General features: G+C 36.5%; 1 protein-coding gene across 6 annotated transcripts in view; it reads right to left on the minus strand.

Annotated features, from left to right (window-relative positions):
- Positions 1–7,710: 7,710 nt before the first annotated feature.
- Positions 7,711–24,569, minus strand: part of YAF2 (YY1 associated factor 2) — a 78,874-nt gene continuing 62,015 nt past the window's right edge. For 3 of the 6 annotated variants that reach the window (XM_059402911.1, XM_059402909.1, XM_059402910.1), the window contains 2 exons: positions 10,340–10,492; positions 7,711–9,550 (listed from right to left, as the gene is read on the minus strand). In XM_059402911.1, coding sequence (XP_059258894.1) covers positions 9,313–9,550; positions 10,340–10,492 — 391 coding nt within the window. In that variant the 3' untranslated portion in view covers positions 7,711–9,312. Of the gene's footprint in view, positions 9,551–10,339; positions 10,493–24,569 lie in introns of those variants that run through there. The other 3 variants (XR_009404810.1, XR_009404811.1, XR_009404812.1) reach the window with 2 other exon arrangements.

The following is a 24,569-nucleotide window of genomic DNA, read 5'->3' on the forward strand; positions in this document are numbered from 1 at the left end:
ACTGTGTGCCAAGCACTACTTGAGTACTTTGGGGGTATTAAAGACACATCATTGGGTATGGGGTGGGACAGTAAATAAGTACATAAATAAGTGGGACTTGTAAATAACTGTAAATAAGTAAATGAAGGACAATAAGTAAATAAGTGGGACTCGCAAGTACGCGCAATACCAGGACACAGACATTAGGATATATAAAAGCTTGTGAAGGTGTGGGCCAACACAAAAAGGAGTGATCAGTTTTACTGAGGTCACGGTCAAGAGGCACTTGGTGGTAAAAGAGTCATCAGGGTCTTGGCTGGGGGAAGGAAAGGAATTGCAGGCTGAGGGATCAATGAAACAGGTTCTTGTGTTTAGGGAACTGTGAGAAGTTTGATACAACCAGCTAAGTGAATGCAAGGGAGGGTGTGATGAGTGATAAGACTGGAAGTTGAAGGCGACAGATATTTGAGTGCCTTGGTTAGTATACCAAGGAGTTTGAACTTACTCTAGCAAACAGTGGTGACCATTGAAGGGTTTCTAAATTAAGAAGTAACATGATCCCATCTGACTTTTATTAGAGATCAGGTTCTGACCCCACTGTGCAGGCTGAGACAAAGATTAAGATTGGAACCAGAAAGCAGTTACAGTGCGGCAAAGTGAGGGAAAGAAGGCTTTAAACACACACACACACACACACACTTCATGAAGAAAAATCATGCTGGCTAACCTGTTCAAATGCATTTGGAGCTTTTTCTTTTCTTTTTACTATTTCATTTATTTATTTAAGGGAGAGAATGCGAGAGAGCACAAGCAAGTGGAGCTGCAGAGGGAGAGGGAGAAGCAGTCTTCCGCACTGAGCAGAGATTGATGCCAGACTGGATCCCAGGCCCCTGAGATCATGATCTGAGTGGAAGACAGACACCCAGGCGACTGAGCCACCCAGGTGCCCCGCATTTGGAGCTTTGAAGTGTTTGGCCATGAAAAACAAAGTGGGGATATGCTTTTTAATTTAGCAGTGGTTATCCGTTCAAAATCCCTACACCAAAAACTGGTGGCTCTGTGACCATGGGAAAGTTACTAAATAAATTTAAGTCTCAGTTTTTTCTATAAGGATTACATTTCTTGACTTACCAGGCAAAAAAAAGACAACTAGCACGCTATCAAGATGTGTAAGTATAATGAAAACATACACTTATTCATTCAATAAACATTTATTGAATATATTCTACATGCCAGACAAGGGGCTAGAGTGTACTGCCCTCAAAGGGACGACAGGCAAGTAAAAATAATGACAATATTAAATTAATCCTTCTACTACACCTTACAATTTTTAGAGAAATAAGGATAAACTTAATGAGGTACAGAAATGGATTGCAAAAGCATTTATAAGACTGGAAAATAGATTTTGAGAGAGAAAAAGAAAGGATATGGTACCAAGAAACTGGAGTAAGAAGTACTCAAATAGATCAAAGATGTTTAAAGAGATGCCTATCACAATTGTTTTCTATTTCAACAAAGAAACTAAATGTAGGAAAAACAGAATAATTTAATGCCCCACAGGTCATTAAAGTACTGGAATGGCAATTTTCATTCTGCAACAATTTATGGGACAAGCGCATCCAGAAGAATAATCGCTCATTTACTTGACATCAAGGTTGTGGACCATATCACACCCCTTTAGGTTCCTTTTAATCCTGTAATTAAAAAGAAAATTTTGTTGCAAAGTATATAAGGCATTCCAAAATTAGAAATGACTTTTGTATTACCCACAGTGTTAACTGGTTATCTTGGAGTATAAGGAGCCATTCACATGCCCTAATGATAATTTCCAGGATTCATACATTTTTAAATTTTTTATTTTTAAGTTTTATAAATTTAAGTAATCTCTGCACCCAGCATGGGGCTCAAACTCATGACTCCAAGATTAAGAGTCAGATGCTTTTCTGACAGAGCCAGTCAGGTGCCCCTAAACATTTTTATATCCGTGAAATTAATTTTAAGTTATTGAAACTGATTAAAATGCTTGACTTCATGATAGGTATTTCTGTCATTTACTGTGTGTATGTATATACTCCTAAGTCTACTTTTTCATTTCTAGACCACCCCCCTAATTCTCTAGTAACAGGCTGTCTATATACAAATTTTTAATCTATATTGATCTTCCCATCATTCTGTCAAAAATTTTAATCTAGGTGGACAAAAAAAATTTTAAGTAGCAATACTTGTTTAAATTATAGAGATAGAGACCTCCTCCACAATCTAGAAAACTCTCAGATTTAGGATAATCCAAATTTCAAGAATCTTATATTCAAAAGATTAATCTTGGTTATTCCTATAGTTCCTGGTACATTTTGAATATATAAGACATTCCATTAATATTTTTATTTTTTTAATAAATCTTCTCTAATAAATCACTCTATAACAAATTTAGGGTTGTGCTCAGCATTTCCTTCTCCATCCGTTTACCTTTTAGGACTTCTTTCAAAAAAAAAAAAAAAGAAGAAGAAGAAGAAGAAATCCTCTTCAGGGATCTTTTCAGAGTAAAGTTCAAAACTTTTAAAAAATAACTTCAGTTTATAAAGGTCTATGCATAATCTGATTCAATCCTTGTAACACATATATGAAGATGTTATTTAAAAAACAAGGAACCTGAAACTCAGAAGTTTGTTAACCCCATCACTAATAATGAAGATTCATAATTCGAATGGAAATCTTTGAGGATCCAACACACATTTTTTCCCCATTATACCATACTATCTCTAAACAAATAAATGCTAAATTGAGTGATGCAAATTCAAGTAAAAGCAAAAAGGAAGAAACCTAGGTTATGTGAAAACCTCTTAGACTGGTTTTGGGATTAAAACAAAATTTACAATCAGAGAAATACAAGTCAGATTAGTTGCAGAACACAAGGATCAAAAACTCAGACTTAAAGTGAAAACCAGTCTCTCTTCCGGTTGGCTTCTAATGAAATCTCTTCATTTCCCATAGTCCATTTCCTAGAAACCTTGTGGGACTGGAGGAAAGAAGTTGAAAAAGACTATCATCAGTTTGAAAAAAAGTATTTCAGTTTAGGTGTTCATTCAGATCAGAAAATGTCGGGGGGGGGGGGGAGAGTAGAGTCAGGGGTAGGATGAAAGAGAAAAGCAATTCTCTTCATTCTCCTTTCTCTTTATACTCAGCTGTAGACCACATGATTCGAAAAAAGTGTCAGTGTAAGACCAATGAATGGGGACACGTTAGCTTCTATAGGATCCCTGAATTTAGCTGGAGGGAAGAGTATGGAGAGGGTGGAGTAGGGAGGAGAGTAAGGAATATCCTCTGAACCATCCCTGCACTTATGCCCCATTCAGTCTTCAGGAACACTCCATTTCCATTAATACAATGGATTTTATTTTTTTTTAAAGATTTTATTTATTTATTTGACGGAGAGGTCACAAGAAGGCAGAGAGGCAGGTGGGGGGGGGAGCAGGCTCCCCGCTGAACATAGAGCCCGGTGTGGGGCTCAATCTCAGGACCCTGAGATCAGGACCTTAGTCGAAGGCAGAGGCTTAACCCACTGACCCACCCAGGTGCCCCAATACAATGGATTTTAATCTTTTTTATTTTTATTTTTTTTAATTAAATACTCTCAGTAAAAGTAAATGCTAGATTTGTAGGGAAATTTAGTCATGAGGGAAATTAGAATTAAAACATACATGCACAAGTTCTTTAAAACCTGCCATCAGTCGAGGTCATGATTATAACAAGAGTAAGTAACAGACCTTTTTCCTAACCCGGGCCCTTAAAGGCTGAAGACTGAAAATAATTGAGAATTCTGATACTATCACACTTCATAAATCCAGGCCTCAGTTCAAAAAATAGAATCAGAATTCTTATTGTTACCCATATTGTTCTTTTCTACAAAGAAATTACATCACTAGACAACCCTATGTTATGTTTGGTTTCTTTTTACTTTTCTATATTTTTAATAAAGTAAAAAAAAAAATTTTTCCTTTTTCTTCCGAGTGCAACTGTTCCTTGTTTATCTTATCCTGTACGGAAAACACAGGCTTTTTTATCTTCTTTGATTAAAGAACTATCTCTTGGGCCAAGATCATTTTGCTCTTCTGAGAACTCGGCCTACTTTCTGTTTTTAAAAAATGCTTTCACTACCATTCTGTCCCTTGGGAATCTTCTCCCAAACTGGTTTTACACAGTAACCCAACCTCAATTTTGCTAACTGTAAAAGTAAACACAGGCTCATTTCATTGTTGCTATTATTATAAATTAAGAGGATAGTGAAAATAATATACATGAAAAACTCCAATGAGTCTTGCTACCCAGCTTAGTTCCTGTATTCTCCTGCTAAAAGAGTTCATGGAAATACGAAGATGAGATGGCAGCTTTCATTCAAACTCCCTACTTCCAATTAGGCCAAAAGATCTAAACCTAGACATGTAAGCTCAAGACTTGCCACTCAGGAATTCCAGTTAGGGAGGCACCCATTTCACTAGAACCTTGTCCCAAAAAGTTCTCAGTGGGGCTTAGCCTCACACATTGAAATGAAGAAATTTTCTAACTTTTTTAAAAAGTTAGTATTACAAAGTACTCTAATACTTTACAATACTATAGTACTTTATAATACTAACAGCATTACTAAATAGTATTACTATTTAGCCTTAGGGAAGAGATTTGAGGAACTTTGTAAGAACACAATGAAAAACATTAATATCAGAATCTACAAAAAAATACAATCAAGAATAAGAATATGGATTTGGCAGGAGATTAAGTCCTACATAATTATTAAAAGCTGAATTTTAATCCGAGACTTCTCTCAGAAATGGAGGGCAATCAATGAATTGAATTATTTGCATTATCTGTAAGCAAAAGGCAAATTGTCTCACATGAATTAACGCTTTTCCTGAAATAGGTCTGAATAAAATTTCTCATTTGCATGCTGGGTAATGCTTCTTCATTAGCTTCACGGAAAGCAAAAGCAGACCTCACTAGCTGGTTATTGGTTTTTAAAAATTATAATAGGAAAATGATCATCTCACATGGCCTAAAGGGTTAAACTTTCAAGCAGGAGTAATGAAATGAGAGCTAGTAAAACTGACACTGAACATTATTAGCTGCAACTATCAAGATGAGATCCTAAAATTTTCAATGTGGACTTGCAGTGAATACTTAGGCCAAGCTGCATTTCCTAGAAAAAAATGGGGGCGGGGAGTGGCAAACACGTCCTCTGCTATTTCAGTTATCTTAGACGTTTTTTACCGTTGCAATGATGGCACTGTAATTACTTACTTACAGGTCTCTCCTCTTAACATGTGAGCTCCAACCCCTAGTTCAATGCCAAGTGCACAAAATATATTCAATAAATGTTCTCTGAATTGAGTACTGATATAAAGACAACCTAGATCAGGAAAACAGTGTAACAATAGTAAAATAGCTACTACATTCTACGACTCCTACTGATGAAAACACACAGAAAACAAACACACCCATAAAATGATTTAGAACATGAAACATGTCCCAGAGCACTGAAACTTCTCAGAGCTCTACTTGATCTTTCCATAGAAGTACCTAGTCTTAGTATGGAATTTCACAAGCTACAGAACTGGCCCATAAAGACAGGAAAAGCTACACTGGCTAAATACAAAGGCCACATTAAAAACTTAAATTATCTGGGAGAGAGGGGATCTGCTTTTAGGAAAGTAGTGTTCATATAATTCAAAGTAAAACTTCTCTATCACAGCTTCTTAAAATGAACTGGTTTTAAAGAAAATTGTTCTGAAGTTATTACGCAGATTGCTGCCCTAGTAAACACAGCTAAAATTTTAATGACTGAGTCATTAGGAGGATGTATCACAGTGCAGTTTCTAAACCTTCTCAGAGACAGACATACTACAATTTGTTCTCTGCCTCCCTAGTGATTCTCCTCTATGATCATCCAGATTGTTTCAATACCCCATTTCCTAATTTCTGCCATCTTTGCTTTTTCTCCACCCCCCTCCCTCATTTTCCCTCCATTGCCTTTGGTATTAATGGGGCTTATTTTCGATCACCCTCAATAGCCAGTGAGGGCATTCTTTTCCTTCTGCTTTCACAAAATGACCAGTCACATCCTGTATTTGGTAAACTTCAGTGTCTCTTGATTCTGATCACTGACTTTTCTGCACTTGAATTTTTCTACATTCATTATTCCAGAAAACTGAAGGTGCCTATGTTTGAAGGGCAGGGAGGGCAGTGCCGATAAGTCAAAATATTACTTTATGGTTATTGTTTTCCTTATACACCCCCTTTTCTATTTTCACTTAATGTTCATAGTACAGAAATTCCTATCAATGGTCCAGTTCCTATATCATGTCTTTAAAACTCCAGAAGAGGTAATGTGCAGATCAAGAAAATAAGTAAAATTAAGGGCCTCACTGGAAACTGAAATTTCTAGACCGTTTAGCATTCATGCATAAACATGCAGAAACTACATTCTTTAGGCAAGGAAAATAAAAGATTTTTGTCTAAAAGAAAGGTAATAAAAATGCTATCAACTTAGAAAAGCTGAGATTCTCTTCCTTTTTTAGTTTTCACTTTGTCTACTATCACTATAATTTTAGGAAAGCATTTAACAAAAATAAAGCTTTTAAGTTAACTATTTCTACTGTGTAATACAAAAGGTTTTAAGAATACATATTCTGGTATGCCTCAAATTATATCTTTGCTCTTAATTATATCAAAATAAGTTAATAAACTCTGAAAAACATTCAAATCCTCTTTTTGTATGAAATTTGGTTAAAAGAACCCACTGCTAAAACCACAGTGTAAATTGATGAAACAGAGCTACAAAGGTACCCTAAGCCCAGGCTCTGAATCTTTTTGCATATTTTAACATTAGGTATATTTACTCAATTTGGGTCTGTTTCCTGGTTTATAAGTATATTTGAGGTAGGGTGAAATAAAAGCACGTGAATTGTGATTAATGACAGGAAAACAAAATTTCAAACCAGCTGACTCAGTTCAGTTGTCCTGCCTCATATAGCATTCCATCAGGTTCTTTAATTACAGAAAGTTGGCTGGTCTGGGATCAGAGCAAACATCAGACGTAGAAAATTCAGTGTAACTTACAGAACACAATTCCTTTTGGTCATCCAAGAGGGTGTAGAAACAATTTGTTTTTGTAATGGGATTTTACCGATAAAGATAGTAAAGGCTCATTTACTGATCAGCCAGTGTGTGCCATAGAGTTGTTAAGAATTTTATATGGACTGACATTAAATCCTCCCCACGACTCGATCAGTTAGATTAGATTACCGTTACCCCTATATAATAGATGGGACATGACCTCGAGTCGTTTACTCAAGCTCATTTAGGTTCTACAACCGGGATACAAAGCATCAGATACCAGTTAGCACTCTAAATTTCCACACTATACTATCTCTGCCACCCCCACCTTATGAAAAAATGACTATGCTCCATTCAGGTAAAATCCCATCTCTGTCAAGATTCTTTCTCTCCCACAGTGCATTTAAAATACATCCAGAAAGAATTTGATCATCATAAGACCTAGTGCCTCCAAGCACAGTTTTGACTTAAAAATTGGAAGATTTTCCCTATTACAATTATTACTTGTAATTTTTACTATGTCTAAAATTTAAAACATTTGAAAAACATAAAAAGCAATAAAATATAGCAAAAATTTTTTGTGTTTTAAAAGAACATAACCAGTTCACTGGGGTTCCACTGAAAGCATCATATGATAAAAACAAACTTTAATTTTTCATTTAACAACACTAAAGAATGAGGTATATAAATGTTTTAATCACAGACTTTTACTGTATGCAAGTAACTGTATTTCACAACTAGCATCTTACAAAAAAGACAGTCCCATTGTGCCTGGAAAAAGTACTGCAATTAAACAGAAAATTACGTTACCACGAGAAACCACCAAATATCACAACTGTCAGGGTCTACAGTTTTGTTTTTTCTGTTCTTCAAATGCAATCATAGTGCTTTTAAGTGATATTTTGTATCTAAGCTATGTTTTTAATTTATATTTCAGAAGTCTCCTAGAGGTGGATATATATTAAACAAATGGCTAAAAGAAGCAGGAGACCCTAGAAAAATTTGAAAAGTACTGTGTGGTTTCTAGGTTGGATTTTTAAATACAACATGAAACACATTATTAGTTGTGAACAAAACTGCAAAATCTGTAGTCATAAAAATATTTTATTGGTAATTTTACATAATAGTAAGTGGGGCTGTAAATACTTTTATTTCAGGAATATTGATAAATGCATAAACTGGCATTTGTGTCTGAAAATAGGGCACTATGACTTTCATAAGAATCTTATATTTAATAAGAGGCCAATTAAACTGATTTAAAATTAGTTATTTCCCAGTTCTGTGAAACAGTTCCATTTCTGTATTAATTAGATTCATACTTCTATGACCCTGCACAAGTTTGGGGCAAGACAACAGTGATAAACTATTATTAAGTTAAAGCTTTTCCAAAATTGCAGCCTTTAAAATATGTCAGGTTTCTTTTCTATTTTTGCCAAATGCTTATAATTATTTGAACTTTAAAGTTTTATATTATACAGAAAATACCAGTGTTCAATGATAAGAGCACTAAACCTGAATTATAAAGCTAAATAATCAATGTTTTATTGTTTACTACTCTGCTAGTAAACATTACAATAATGAATGCTTTAAAGATAAACAAAAACAAAAACAAAGATAAAACCAGAAACATAATTCAGGAACAATAATTTAGTAAAATGTGTCAAAAACATTGGCAACGGTTCATACAAATTCTTTATTTAATAACAATTTTTCCTATTTAACCACACCAAGTACCAGCAGGTGTATTTAAGAGGATAACCATTAAGAAAATCCTGTTGCAGCAATAGTTGATTAAGTTGATCTTTGACTTGTATACATATAACTATTCATTCACAATTCTCAAATAATACATATTTAGGCAGCTTGCACTATGTTATAAAAATTTAAATTCGTTACATGCCAATAGTGGAGAATTCAAGAATTATGTGTTAGAATTCACTAAACTAAAAGTGAAAATAGACTTACCAATAACACTGCATAATGAATAATTCAACCACATTTTCATGGCACCTTGAACTGTGGAGACCAAAATGTCAGGTCTGAAAAGGTTTGTTTGGTAGGCATAGATTGCAATGAAGTCTAACAAATTCTAACAAATTTCTATTTTGTGTAAAACGCAAATTATGGATTGTGCATGAATGTTTGTCATGAAAATGTGGTACTTCTTGGCATAATCTGTGTATTTGCATGTTATGACAGAAGTGACGAAGAAATTGGAGAAAATAAACTTTAATGAGATTCTCCATTCAATGATGAGGCTTCTCCTCTGGGTGAAGATGACCTGGACATTCCCCTCTCTGTGTTATCAGAGCTAGAGCCACTCTGACTGTGTTGATCTGCAGAAGCAGCACTAGATGCAGGCGGGGACTTCGTTTTCTCCTTAAAGTCTGTAATAATGACTGTCAGATCTCCAACGGTTACTTCCAAATGCTGAGCACTACTCCGATCCACATTTTTCAATCTTGGCCTAAATACAAAAGATGATAAAATTTTAAACTAGCTTTTCTCTCTACCAACTTTCTGAACATATAATGGATAAATTAGGTAAAAATAACAAAATGAATACATCTATGTTTAAAGCTCTAGATTCATGTATGAACTAGCCACAAAAATATAATTAAATGTTTCAAATCATTAACATTAATTGAACCAATCATTGATGAATCTTCTTCAACATGACAAATGAATACTCTGGAAGCAATGGTCTCTTAATTGTGCTTTTAAAGCTTTATCATAGTTTTGCAAACAGCCTATCAATTTTACTAAATAAATGTTTTAGAAAAGCAATGACACAGTTGGATTGCAGAGTAAGTTAATAACTGTTAAGGCAGAGTTATATATGCAAGGCTGTTACTCCAGAGATATGCACTGAGAAGGACATCATGATTATCTGTTCTGCCGATACCCATGAGGATTTTAACCGGTTAAAGCCCATGCAAATATTTGTTCAGTATTATGAATGTCACTCCTGGCTTTATGACCGAAAAAGTATCAGCTCCAACACAAATGTCTTTGAGTCTAGTAAGCAAAGAGAGAAGAGGGAAGGAAGAAAGGAAGGAAGTCAGGCAGGCAGGCAAGCGTTTAAGCTTATATTAGTGGCCTCTGTGTTTAATTTCTAACAGACCTCTCAAGCTCAGAAAGACACTTTCATATTTTATAATAAAGGAGATGAAATCCTTTATGTCCATGTTACATATGAATATATCAATGTTAACAGAGAATATTAAATGGTTCATTTATTATTTCACAAATTTACCTGGTTTTCTTATGACTGTTCTTTTTGCTAGTTGTTTCCTTTTCACTTTTTTCTTTTTCTACTTTATCTTTTTTCTCTTTCTTTGACTGTGTAGGGGGCACAAACTGCTGAGTAACCTGCTGGGCAACCAACTGGGAGACAGGTCGAGGTTTCCTGTGTGTATGTTAAAAAGAAAGGTTTTTGTTTATTATAATTTAAGAATATATATTCCTTATGAGAATAGCTCAAATTATAAGAATAGATAAATGATATGATTTTCAAGTATAAAAATTCCTCATGTGAGATAATTTAATGTGCAATTTAATAGATTTTACATACACACACATGCACACACACACAAATTATTGTCTTTCCTATCCAACAAAAACAGAACTATAATAACAGTAAAAGTTATAAACTAAAATATATGGTCAACCATTAGAATATAACCAATACATGAATCAATGTGAAAATTATTAAAAAAGTATATCAAACTGAGCACTCACAGGGAAGCACACATATAAATAAGCATGAGTCCTAAAAATTAAACTTGAAAATTTATACTAAATAATGTTTAAATTTATCCCTTCTCCCTCACAGAAAAAAGAATCTAACCATCTTTGATAATGACGGTTTGTCTTTCCTCTAAAAATCTCTCATTTATTCATTTAATACTTGAGAGTCAAAATTCCTCACTCTTCATTGCTAAAATCCTTGAAGTTTTTTGTATCTCTAGTCACAATCTCATCATGCTTTTTCGACCCTGACAATCTGTCCATTCTTTTGAGACTTGCCTACTTACTCACTTATTCCTTTAAAAAATATTGGGAACCTCCTGCAGAAATTGCACCAAGATATCAGAAATGCTTCTTGGTTTCACCCTTTGGTGCCACAAGTTGTGGCACCCAAGTTGTGACTCTACTGACGCAGGGTCAAAGATCCATCCAGCTTTATGGTAGAATCTGGGCAACTGAGGTCAAGATTCAAAGTAAACAATCTCTAAATTCTGAAACTGAGAGACAGAAAGAAGACTGAGGAGAAGGGGGAGGAATGAAAGACTAAGGGAGAGAAGATAAACATACATTTTAACAAATGGTCTACAAAACATAGTAATTCTATTGCGTGGAAAGTCCTGACCCTCTTTTGGTCAGCAGAATTATTAAAGAATCTTTTTGTTGTTTTGTTGTTGTTGTTTTTCCTCTAGAACAAGACAAAATAGAAACCAATGAGAAATGCTGCACTATCACTCAAAGCTATAAGGAGGAATCTTTTGAAGGAGTAAACAGGAAACACAGCATGTAAAACAGGTTTCAGTAGATGAATAATGCATTTCGTTTAGAGCCTACAGAGTCTGAAGCACAGACAGATACCCAAGAAAGATGTTCCACAGAATTTAAGAAGTAGAACTGACACAGATATCAGGGTTAATGATATAGATTAAAAGTTACACAAATGAAAGTGATACTGAAAACACAGTAATTAATGGCCGAGCTTGGTAAGGAAATACTTTTTAATGGATTAAAGCAATAGTCCTTAAATTTAAGGTATATCAGGCTCATCTGGAAGGCCTGTTTTTAGCTTGCTTAGTCCTACTCCCAGGGTCTCTAATTCAGAAAGCCCTGAGGTGGAGCCTAATAATTTGCATTTCTAACTGATTTCTGAGTTAGCCGATGCCTCTGATCTAGCCCCCACTTCACAAAGAAGCTATAAGTGCAAATATTGGTATTGCTGCCATATAAATTTTGAGATGGAGAGCAGGGAATGGCAAGTAAATAATTTAAAAAAAAAAAAAAAAAGCAAGGCTAACTGGATGGGAAGAAATTCAATAATGAGCTAAGGAATCTGGTTTACCCTTAAAAGTAAAGATAAGAGGGGCACCTGGGTGGCTCAGTGGGTTAAGCCTCTGCCTTCAGCTCAGGTCATGGTCCCAGGGTCCTAGGATCGAGCCCCGAATCGGGCTTTCTGCTCAGCGGGGAGCCTGCTTCCCTTCCTCTCTCTCTGCCTGCCTCTCTGCCTCTGTGTCAAATAAATAAAAAAAATCTTTAAAAAAAAAAAAAAAGATAAGAGATCACAGAAGAAATTAAGAATTGAATTTTACAAAGATTACTGGCAGCAGCCTGAAGAGGAAAGGTACTACAGTGGTAGAGAAAGTGTTAGGAAAGCTACTTTATTTATTTATTTTTAAAGATTTTATTTATTTATTTGAGAGACAGAGATCACAAGTAGGCAGAGAGGCAGGCAGAGAGAGAGAGGAGGAAGCAGGGTCCCTGCTGCACAGAAAGCCCAATGTGGGGCTGGATCCCAGGACTCTGGGATCATGACCTGAGCCGAAGGCAGAGGCTTCGACCCACTGAGCCACCCAGGTGTCCCTTCACTTTTTTTTTTTTTTAAGGTATTATTTACTTATTTGACAGAGACAGGAGAGGGAACATAAGCTGGGGAGTGGGAGACAGAGAAGGAGGCTTCCTGCTCAGCAGGGTTCGATCCCAGGACTCTGGGATCATGACCTGAGCCGAATTAGAGGCTTAAGAACTGAGCCACCCAGGCGTCCCCACCTTTTTCACTTTTTTTTTTTAAAGATTTTATTTATTTATTCGACAGAGATCACAAGTTGGCAGAGAGGGAGGCAGAGAGAGAGGGAGGGAAGCAGACTCCCTGCTGAGTAGAGATCCCAATGTGGGGCTCAATCCCAGGACCCTGAGATCAACACCTGAGCCAAAAGCAGAGGCTTAACCCACTGAGCCACCCACACACACCCCTTTTTCACTTCTTAACCGACAAATATTCCTCTAGGAAAACAGAGCCTTGCCCTCATGAAGCCAACATTATGCAGGTGGAATCAAACAAAAAATGAATACAGAGTCTTAAATGTTGACAAATGCTACAGGAAAATAAGGAACATAGGGAGTAATGGAGACATTGCAATTTTTTTTTTTTTTAATTTTTATTTATTTGACAGACAGACGTCACAAGGAGGCAGAGAGGCAGGCAGGGAGTGGCGGGTGGGGGTGGGGGGGCAGGCTCCCCGCCCAGGAGAGAGCCCGATGTGGGGCTAGATCCCAGGACCCTGGAATTGTGACCTGAGCTGAAGGCAGAGGTCTAATCCACTGAGCCACTCAAGCACCCTGAGAAGTTGCAATTTTAATTTTATTATCTGTTTCCTCTTCTAGGATGTAAAACTCCAGAAGAAAAGAGAAGGTATTAGCTTTATGCTCCACTGTATAACTAGCACTTAGCATAGTACTGAAAAAATACTTAGTATTTGTTGCTGAATAATAAAATCGGGTTTAACAAGGAAGAAAGATGTGTTTTAAGGAGCAGTCTCAATGGTTGGCCAGGATCAACCATTCACTACAGAGAAGTAAACAAGTAGTAAAAAGTAAGAGCAACAAGAATTAATAAATCTTTCAATTATGTTGGAAATGGAAAGAGAAAAGAAAGCTCAAAGGTGTGGCAGGGTTGAGAAGAGTTGTTTAAACTACTGCCTAGTGAACAGTGAGTCACCTAAAATTGAGAGTCACTCCAAGATATAAAATGCAACTGAGGTGTAGTCATCATTTGGTCTCCCAAGGTAATATGGATCTCTGAATGTCTTCCTTCCATAACAAATGAAGGTTTGACAACTTCCTTTAATATGTTTTGTACTGTGTCACTCCCTCCATCCTAAAATTTAATGCAAAATAAATTAACAAAAATGTTGATTAAATTGAAAATAAAATTATAAATATCAAAATAAATTTACATGCTTTTGAACCTAGAGTAAAAATCCTGATGTTTCTACCAACAATAAATCGACATTAGTTATTGAGTAGCCATTATTACTACTCAAGATATCATTGATTTAGTGCTGCCTTCAAGTAAAATTGCACATTTTTTCAAGGTTTTTCTGTATTCATTAATCCATTTCTTTATCCACCAATGACCTGTGTTCATTAATGACTTAATGCTGTAAGATCAGACTATCTCAATCACAGGTTCTCTGATCAAGATTTTCAGGAATATAACCCTTTGTGCTGTAGTTAGGTACAGAATATTTTTTATAACATGATCAATCACTTCCTTACCCCTCAAGGACTTGTCTCCAAGTGGGTACCCATCTATTATGTGACACTGTTCCTCAACTCCCACTTTTATGTGAGAAAGGGACATCCTGATTCCCCATCTTCAGGTCTCTTACAATTGTTATCAAGTCTTATTCATATTTAAGAAACTTTATCTCTCCAGAATCTTCCTAGAATCATTTCCCCTTTTAAATGGCCCATCAATATGAAAGTATTAGTAGAGCATGATTTGCTTCATAAAACCACGAGGTTGAGTAAAATATATAATTTATTTTTAAATGAGTTATGAATCTAAAATTCTTCTAAATGTTATTCTGTCAGTGGTAAGAACAAACTATTCAATAAACGCACACCATCCAAGTCAAAACCAACACAGAACGAACAATTAGTTAAACTGGTCAAGTGAGAGGCTGGTCTCTGAAGACAAGCTAGAAGACTACCAAATCAAACTGGGAATGAAGTAATAGTAATAAGGGTCTATACTCATCAGGAGAATGGCACTGAAGCACTGAATGTGAGGACATTTCAGAAGGAAAATATGATCAGATGTTTACCTCAATAAGAGGGATAAAGAACTCTCCTCCAAATGGGAATAAAACTGAAAGAAATGGGAAATTTTAGGACAGTGCTATGAACTAAATGTTTGTGTTCCCTCCAAAATGTATTTGTTGAAATTCTACCCCTCCAAAGTGATAGTATTAGGAGGTGGGGCCTTTGACAGGTGATTAGTTCATGTGGGTATAGCCCTCATGGATAGTGCTCTAGAGAGATCCCTTGACCCTTCTTCCATCTGAAAAAATAGCTGGCAATGTGGAAGTGGGTCCTTATCAGACAGCTAACCTGCTCGTGCCATGATCTCGGACTTGCAGCCTCCAAAACTGTAAGAAATAAATGCTTGCTGTTCATAAGCCATACCATTTATGATATTTTTGTTATAGTAGCTCAAATGGACTAAGGCAGTTACAGGAAAGCCAAGAACAGGTCTACTCTAAATCAGAAGGACTGACAAGCTTGATGTTAATTATGTTGGATTTATAGATTTAATAAAATATAAGCAAAGCTTTCCTTTGAGCAAATGTAAATATGAGACAAGTGATCTAATAAGCAACTGTGCGTTATTAATGTACCTAGTGTAGTTATTGATTTTGTTATTTTTCAATCACTAACAAATCTTCTGCAGTGGTTCTCTTTTCCCTTAAAAATATTTACTTCTGAAAAAAAATATATTTACTTCTGTTCTTGAGTAGTGATATCTTTTTATCCTAGACTTTCCTAAATGTCCAATGTTCCATTCCCTTATTCTCTTTTTAATGATGGTTGATTTTCTCTTAAAGATTATGATTGTGAGGTGCCTGAATAGCTCATTCGGTTAAGTGTCTGCCTTCGGCTCCGGTCATGATCCCAGGGTCCTGGGACTGAGTCCCACATCAGGCTCCCTCCTCAGTGGGAGCCTGCTTCTCCATCTCCCTTTGCCTGCTGCGACCTCTGTTTGTGCATGCCCTCTGTCAGATAAGTAAAATCTTGGGGGGAAAAAAAAGATTACGATTGTGTTCCATCGCTCTATGATTATTTGATCTAATTCAACTATGGGAAAAAAAGAAGCACAAAATAAAAATACACAAGTGTGTGTGTGTGTGTGTGTGTGTGTGTGTGTGTAGACTAATTACTGAAATGAAGTTCTCTGCTGCTCTCTAGAGGCTGAATGCACTTTAAAGATGCTTCACTGAAAGTAGGCGAGCACAGCTTACCTTTTTAACATATCATAAAGTGACTCAATACCATGCCCTACCGAAAAGAAAGCCTTCATATCTCTAGGGATCTTAAGATTTAAACTATGATCCTTCTTCTCCTTAAAGAGAAAAATCTGGAAAATAGTGGGAAATTTTAGAGGTGAAAGATTGTTAACTCATTAAGGGGCAGGGTGTCATTTTTAAGAAGTGCCTTTTATGTCCAGTGATTTCTCATTCATAGTTTTCACAATACACCTATAATGCCAGAGGTTTTGCAGTATGGAGGACAAAAGATCATCTAGTTAGTTAATTACCATATACCAACTACATTCTCTTGTCCTCTTCCTATTTACATATATCATGACTAAGCTGTTACTTGTGAAATATGATATTTAGAAATTGAGGGAATCTTCATATGCCTCGGTATATCCTTCATAAACAGCCCAGATAGACTATGTAAAATTTTGCAGGTCCTTTGATTTACTGTAATGTAAGAAAAAAGTGCAAATTTAACAATAATGTAATGGCTATCTACTATTCATCAGACAAAGTATTTTTAGGAGCTGCTTAAGTTTCCATGCAGGTGGAAGAATGGTGGTACATGCTGACTTACTATATATCATTTCTAACTACCTGTCTGCCTTCTATCCTATCACCCCACATCAAAAATTCTATATGCTAAATATTTTAAGAAAAATGTCTCAAGCTTGATCAACCTCATCACAATTTAGCTTTGTCGAGTTGGGACAAGCAAAACAAGTGAGGTATAAAGTATTTACTGGTTTCTTTCTAAAAGAAAAAAGCTATCACTCATAGCTCAGAAAGAAATAGTCATTTTCATAACACTAAAATATAAAGTGAAGCAATACAATAAATCTCAGTGAGTAAAAATAACTGAACTAAACCTAAACTCGTTATGAGTCTCTTAATACACTGCTAACAAAACCCGAAAAATCTAACCAAGGTAGATTTGTAAGTGGCAACCTTGTTTTGTTTAACAAATTTATTGCATACTCACACAAGTCAGATATAGGTAAGATGCTGAAGATTCACTACGGATAAAACAAACATAATCTGTGCCCTCACAGAATTTACGTAGCAAATGAGATAAAAACCATGCAGAAGTAAAAGAAAAAAAAAAAGGAAGAAAGAAAAAGGAAAGTGAGTTTTGTCAAAAGCATTAAGAAGAAAAAAACCAGTATACTGTAATACAGAAAAAAGAATGAGAATTTATTATAGACAATGTGGAAAGAGCTTTTAGTTCATGTTTAAACTGTCAGTACACCAGGAAAAAGAGCCATCACCACAAGCCCTTTTAAAAAATACTTTTAGTCATTGGGGCACCTGGGTGGCTCAGTGGGTTTAAAGCCTCTGCCTTGGGTTCCGGTCACGGTCTCAGGGCTCTCTGCTCAGCAGGAAGCCTTCTTCCCCCTCCTTCTCCACCTGCCTCTCTGCCTACTTGTGATCTCTGTCTGGTAAATAAATAAAATCTTAAAAAAAAAAAAATACTTTAAGTCATTTTATGAATAATTTACAGAAAAAAGAAATAAAGTAATAAAATTCAACCAACATTAAATTTTTACTAAGCATTTAAAGCATACTTAGCCCAAACTTTTAACCTGTAATAATGGGGTTTTGAAGGTATATAGACCTAAAATAGACAAAGTTTTTTGACTTACTCCTCATCAGCTATTATGCCTATTCTTAGGAACACACCTACCTTGAAATACTGATTTCATGATTTCAAACACACCTCTAGTAGATTTTGGCTTCTCTTCATTTCCACTTTTTGCACCAGCATTATCAAAACATTTTACTTCAAAAACCTTGATGGTTCATAGTTTTGTTTTTTTTTTTTTTGAAGTGAGGACAACCATTTTATTTCCTCCAAAATTACCATTTCCATTTTTTTTTAAAGATTTTATTTATTTATTATTTGACACAGAGAAGATCACAAGTAGGCAGAGAGGCAGGCAGAGAGAGAGAGGAGGAAGCAGGCTCTCCGCTGAGCAGAGCCCGATGCAGCCTCCATCCTAGGACCCTGAGATCATGACCTGAGCTGAAGGCAGAGGCTTTATTTAACCCACTGAGCAACCCAGGCACCCACCATTTTCAATTTTGGTTTTTTATTTTTTTAAAGATTTTATTTATTTATTTGAGAGACAGAATGAGAGAGGAAGAGGAAGCATGGGGGGGGGGGAGTCAGAGGGAGAAGCAGACTCCCCGCTAAGCATGGAACCCAATGTGGGACTCGATCCTGGGACTCCAGGATCATGACCTGAGCCCAAGGCAGTCGCTTAACCAACTGAGCCACCTAGGTGCCCCACCATTTTCATTTTTAGACTAGGTATATGTACCTATCCTTCTGTATGGTCTATTTACAAATCATAGCACATAAATTTTGATGCCAAATGTCATAAAAGATGAAAGAACACCATCACATCTTTTTTTTCTTTCTTAAAAAGACTTTATTCATTTATTTGACAGAGCACAAGTAGAGCAGCAGACAGAGGAAAAAGGAGAAGCAGGCTCTCTGCTGATCAGGGAGCCCGATGTGGGACTCGATCCCAGGACCCTAGGATCATGACCTAGCCAAAAGCAGCCACTTAACCGACTGAGCCACCCAGGCATCCTACCGTCACATCTTCTTATGGCAAAACAAGATGGTTCAAGTTTATTGTTGCAAAATATTGCATGATAAAATCCTTTTTGCTGAATGACTCCTAATGTGAGAAACCACATTTCCTTTCTGTCCTTAAAAATATAATGTTCATGTAATGTTTCTTGAATTTGCAAAAAACTCATCTAGGAAATTATCATTTGAAGACACATCAGAAAGCTCTAGTACCACAATGCCTACAAAGGGTTAAAAAGCAAGAAGGGATGTAAATTACTCAGTGTGAACTCCCTGGATTTCTAGGTCCTCTAGTCTGGGGAGCATTCGGCAGTGTTCAATGACTCTCTAAGGTAGATTTTTTATTTTTAAATGAATCGGGTTTTGAGATTTTGTGATAAAGAATAAGAAGGAAATAAGACTGGATGAGAGAGGTTTTGAGAACTGCAGCTTGGAAGCAAAATGATTATGTGAGGACAGAGGTAAAGGAGGGAAAATGAGAACTAAAAAAATGTTGCTAGGGCTGTCTTTACTCACAGTGTTCAAGAAATACAAATAAAGGATTTGTTACTTTATTTTGAAATTTAAAAAAGAAAAAAAGAATGAGCTAATCTAACCTGCAGAATAAATTAATTACCTTTAGTGGTCTTCCTTTTGAGCATGTTCTGTTTGGTGCATAGAACACATTTATATAACATGTTCTTTTGGATTTTAATGATTAAAATATTTTTAAAAGCAATGTGCACCAAACATTTATGGAGCCACTGCAGCACCTCTGGGTCTTCCACATCACTCTGCAATGCTGTTGATCCTTATATGGCTGTGTTCTATCTCCCCACCAACTGTACTCTAACCCCCCCCACATGATAAAAGATCCATATCTCACTTATTTTTGTATGCCCAGTGCCTAGCATAGATCTTACATGTACAGAAGCTCAAATAAACACTTCGTTATTAATGATCATTAACAATACCAGTTAGATACGATGCATAAATACAACTATCAAACAACTGTGTAATTGATTTGTCTATGGGCCAACTTTCAAGAATTCATTTTCTTGAAAAAATTTCTGATGTCATCTTCTGAGGCATTCACTTCTTTTTCATGAAAATGCAATAAAGGGTTTAATGTGCATGTCTGCTTTCTATAAAAATTTATTTTATTTTATTTTTTAAAGATTCTATTTATGATAGAAACAGCGAGAGAGGGAACACAAGCATGGGGGAGCTGGAGTGGGAGAAGCAGGCTTCTTGCTGAGCAGGGAGCCCAATATAGGGCTCTATCCCAGGATGCTGGGATCACGACCCGAGCCAAAGGCAGATGCTTAGCCCACTGAGCCACTAGGTGCCCCTCTATAAAAATGTATTGCCAAATAGAAAGATAAAAGAGTTCTTATAAAGTGGTTTTCTCTACCTTCAATAAATAATCTACTCTGCTAATCACGGAACTATTTGACTTATCAACAAAATTCAAATATTACTGATATTCAAATTGTTACTGTTTTTGCAGCAGAATCATCATGCTAACAAAATTTTACAAGGAATCTCAATATGAAGTTGATGTGGAGACTCCTGAATCCCCATTTGCTCAGTGCTCATCCTTGAACATCAGTTATCCCTGAGGTGTGGCTGTGAGAAATACAATTTAAAATCACTGGTGCAAGGGTGCCTGGGTGGCTCAGTGGGTTAAAGCCTCTGCCTTCAGCTCAAGTCATGATCCCAGGGTCCTGGGATCGAGTCCCACATTGGGCTCTCTGTTCAGCAGGGAACCTGCTTCCCTTCCTCACTTTGTCTACTTGTGATCTGTCAAATGAATAAAATCTTTAAACAAAAAACAAAAAACAACAAAAACCACTGGTCCAAGGATTCACACTATACCAACTAAATTTATGCTCAGGTTCAACATACTCTTTCTTCTTGTCACCTGCCTAAGTGTGCTTATACCATCATTTCAAAAACCTGAGTATTCTGAAGACTTTTTACTCTGAGGTCTAATTTTCAACATCAAACACTTCTGCAAAAGCCTAGAACACATTTTTCCCTAAACTACTGGGAAGTGGCAGCAGGGGATACTTGCTTCTTTGGCAGCTACTAAGAAAGTCCTTGGTAAGCACAGACAAAATAGATGACTACACATCAGCTTTAGAAAAACTAGGTTAGAGTGTTCAGCAATTAAATCGCTGACAAACCCCTCAAATCATTAAAGGACATCACAGCTCACTTAATTTGAAAGACTAAGGACAATCTCCAGAGCTATAAACAGGTCCTCCTCAACTTTCCCTTCCCCTTAGCCAAACAAATATCAAGTCCTTTCAGTTTATTTCTCTTTCACATTATTAGAATGATTCCACCTCATCATTCCCGTGTTTACCACTCTCACCCAACCCAATAGCAGCCTTCTACATTATCTACTTAACTGACTTCTTGTCTTCTTCCCTCCAATCCAAGATTACTCTTCCTTCCATTCATTTATTTAACAAACATTTATTAAATAGTGTTCAAATCACCGTTTGAAGCACTGGGGACAGAACACTAACTTACTTTTATTGTGTGCTGTTTTATCATGGGGTGATTCTTATTTCACAGAGAAAACAGAAGGTATTTGATGAAAATTTCCACAAGCTTTCATCTAGGCCCATATCCTCTAACTTCCCTATCCATATTCCCAATTATGGCCATGTCTCTACTTGCTCTTCTCCAGGACACTACTCCTGCTACTGACCTCCTTTCTCTCCTGCTTCAAGATACTTCTTCTGTAAATAGGTAATTCCTCTCAACATACAAACAGATAACAACAGGTCTCTGTTCCTTAAAAAAGGAAAAGAAAAAACTCTTCCCTAAGTCCATATCACTTTCTAGCCACTGCCCCACTTCTCTGTTCTCTTTTTTACTATAAGCATCAAATGATTTATTTATACTTACTTTCCACACCTCTTTCCTCCATTCTTTCACAGGTTCATCTCTATCAGGCTCTGGTCCCAACCATTCTACTAACACTCACTTTCAAAGTCACCAACAATCACTTCCCCATACACACTAGTCAACTATAGCACTCATCTCATGCAGTCTTTTCAAACAGCATTTAACTGAGTTTACCACTCCTTCACTTTGGGCAGAACCTTCGTCATAAGCCTCTAGACCACCACACAATTTTTCTTGTCCCTCACCAGCTACTCTTTCCCTGTCTCAGTTATTGGTTCTTTTCCTTCTTTCACAATTTCTAAACTTCAGAGTGCATCAGGCCTCAGTCTTCACATATTTCTCTATCTGCACTAACCCTCTAGGACAGTGCTAAACAAAGGGTGGTCCACTAATCAAACCGAGGCATCAGCACCTGAGAGATGAGCACAAATGCAGATTCTCAGACCTAGCCTAAGAACTACAGGTATTTTTTATGCACACAAAACTTGAGAAATGCTATTCAAGATGACCTCATTCAGTCCTTGCTTTAAATACCATCTGTACAACAGTACTCAGTCCAGGCTCCACATTAGACTTAACCACCAATACTTTTTAAAAATATAGGATACCTGTGTGGCTCAGTCAGCTAAGTGTTCAACTCTTGATTTCAGCTCAGGTCATGATCTCAGGGTCATAAGACCAAGCCCCTCATCAGGCTCCACACTCAGCAGAGAGTCTGCTTGAGATTCTCTCTCCTCCTCTGACCCTCCCTGCCTTTGCATACATGCACTCTCTCTCTAAAGTAAATAAAGAAATCTTAAAAAAAAAAAAAATTAAAATAGAAATAACTATGCCTAGGGGGAAAAAGTTAAATTCTGTTAAATTTTATAAACAGAATAAGATTTGTAAAAATGAACAGACATTTAAGAAAAAACTAGATTTTTTTATAAATGAAACCTAAATTGAACATTAATTTTAATAATGGAAGTAGTCCCTGAATAATCTTTTGTGGGCATAAGAGTTTTCCTTAAAGATATACACACACACACACACACATGCACAGACAAAACCCCTCATTCCGAAACATGAGAAAAAATGTGATACATTCCACTCCAAGAGATTTACTCAGAGAAGAAAATACAAATCTATAAAAAGACTTCTACACAAATGTTCATAGCAGCTTTATTTGTAATGGCCAAAAACTAAAAATAAATGTCCACAAACAGATGAGGAAAGAAATCATGCTATGCTCATATAATGGAATACTGCTCAGCAACAAAAAGGAATGAATTACTGATACATGCAACAACGCAGACGAACATTAAAACAATTATGTTTGAAGAAACCATAGAAGACTATAAACTGTATGATTCCATTTATAAAATTCTAGAAAATGCAAACAAATCTATACAGAAAGCAGATCAGTAGTTGCCTAGCAACTGAGGATCAGAGAGAGGCATGGGAGAGAAGAACTGAGAAGGGATACAAAGAAATTTCTGGTGATGATGGATATCTTCACTACCTTAATTGTGGTGATGGTTTCACAGGTGTATTCATACGTCAAAACTTATCAAATAGTACACTTTAATTGTATACAGTATACTGTACATCAGTGATACCTCAATAAAAGCTGTTCTACAAAATGTTTAACCTAACCACTAATCAAATTAAAAAAATGCCTGAGTCTCACTCCCAAAATAAATCAACGCATCCAAGGTTGAGAATAACTGATCTATTCAGTAATATTCCAAAGTTTTTATTACCAACTCCAATATCTCCCCTACACTCGAGATTTTACATAACTATGTACATCTTCACTTCAAGGTCTAGTAGCAACTGAAAATGACAGCTTATTCAACAATACTTCTCTGATTCCACCCTTTCCCCACTCTTCCAGTCTCTGACGTCTTCCTGAGTAAATACATTCCACCTTTCCATCTGCTCAGACCAAACACATGGAAGCAATATTCATTCTCCACATTCCCTCTCACATACATCTAGTTTACCAGCAACTACTTTCCACTCTACCTTCAAAATATGTCGAGAATTGGATTTCTCACCAACTTCACTGAGGCCACCCTTGTAACATCCTGCCTGATTCCTCAACTGCTTTGCTATATATAGACTCTTCTCCCATAAAGCAGCCAGGTGATCCTTGCAGATGTAAATCAAATTACGTCACTCTTCTGCTTAAAATCATTCATTGGGTTCCTCCTCCCCCACCCAAACCCCTTGTTAACACTCTGGCAACCAGACTATATGGTAACTGAAAACAAAATCCAGAATTCTTGTGCTAGTCATAGCAGATGCTAGTCTGCAACCCTACATGATTTAGTCTCTCTTCCTACCTCATCTTCTATACTCTCCCCTCTGAAATGCTCTGTTCTTGTGTGTAAGCCAGCTTGAGCTGCCATAACAAATGCTATAGGCTGTGTGGCTTAAACAACATAAATTTATTTTCTCACAATTCTGGAGGCTAGAAAGTCCAAGATCAAGGTCTGGCAGGGTCTGGCTTCTGGGGAATGCTCTCCTCCTGGCTTGCAGCGAGCCTCTTTCTCACTATGTCCTCACATGGTAGAGAAAGAGAAAAAGAGAGAGAGAGAGATCGCTCTTTTCCTCTTCTTACAAGGCCACCAATTCTATCATACCTTTCACCAATCCTTATAACCTTATTTAACCTGAATTACCTCCTAAAAGCCCTATCTCCAAGTACAGTCACACTGGGGATTCAATGTAATTCAACAAATATAAGGGGATGGGGCACAATTTAGTCCATAATACCCAACCTCACTGGCCTTCTACTCCTGCCTGGGGATTTCTCCCTGCTATCCCCTCTATCTACTCACTCTCTCACCTCTTCCAGGTCTCTGCTCAAATGACAGTTAAGTCTTTCCTGACATAAAATGGCACTTTCCTCTACAACTCCACTGCCCACTTGTCCATTA

Source organism: Mustela nigripes, chromosome 6 (assembly GCF_022355385.1).
Source record: "Mustela nigripes isolate SB6536 chromosome 6, MUSNIG.SB6536, whole genome shotgun sequence".
Classification (NCBI taxonomy): domain Eukaryota; kingdom Metazoa; phylum Chordata; class Mammalia; order Carnivora; family Mustelidae; genus Mustela; species Mustela nigripes.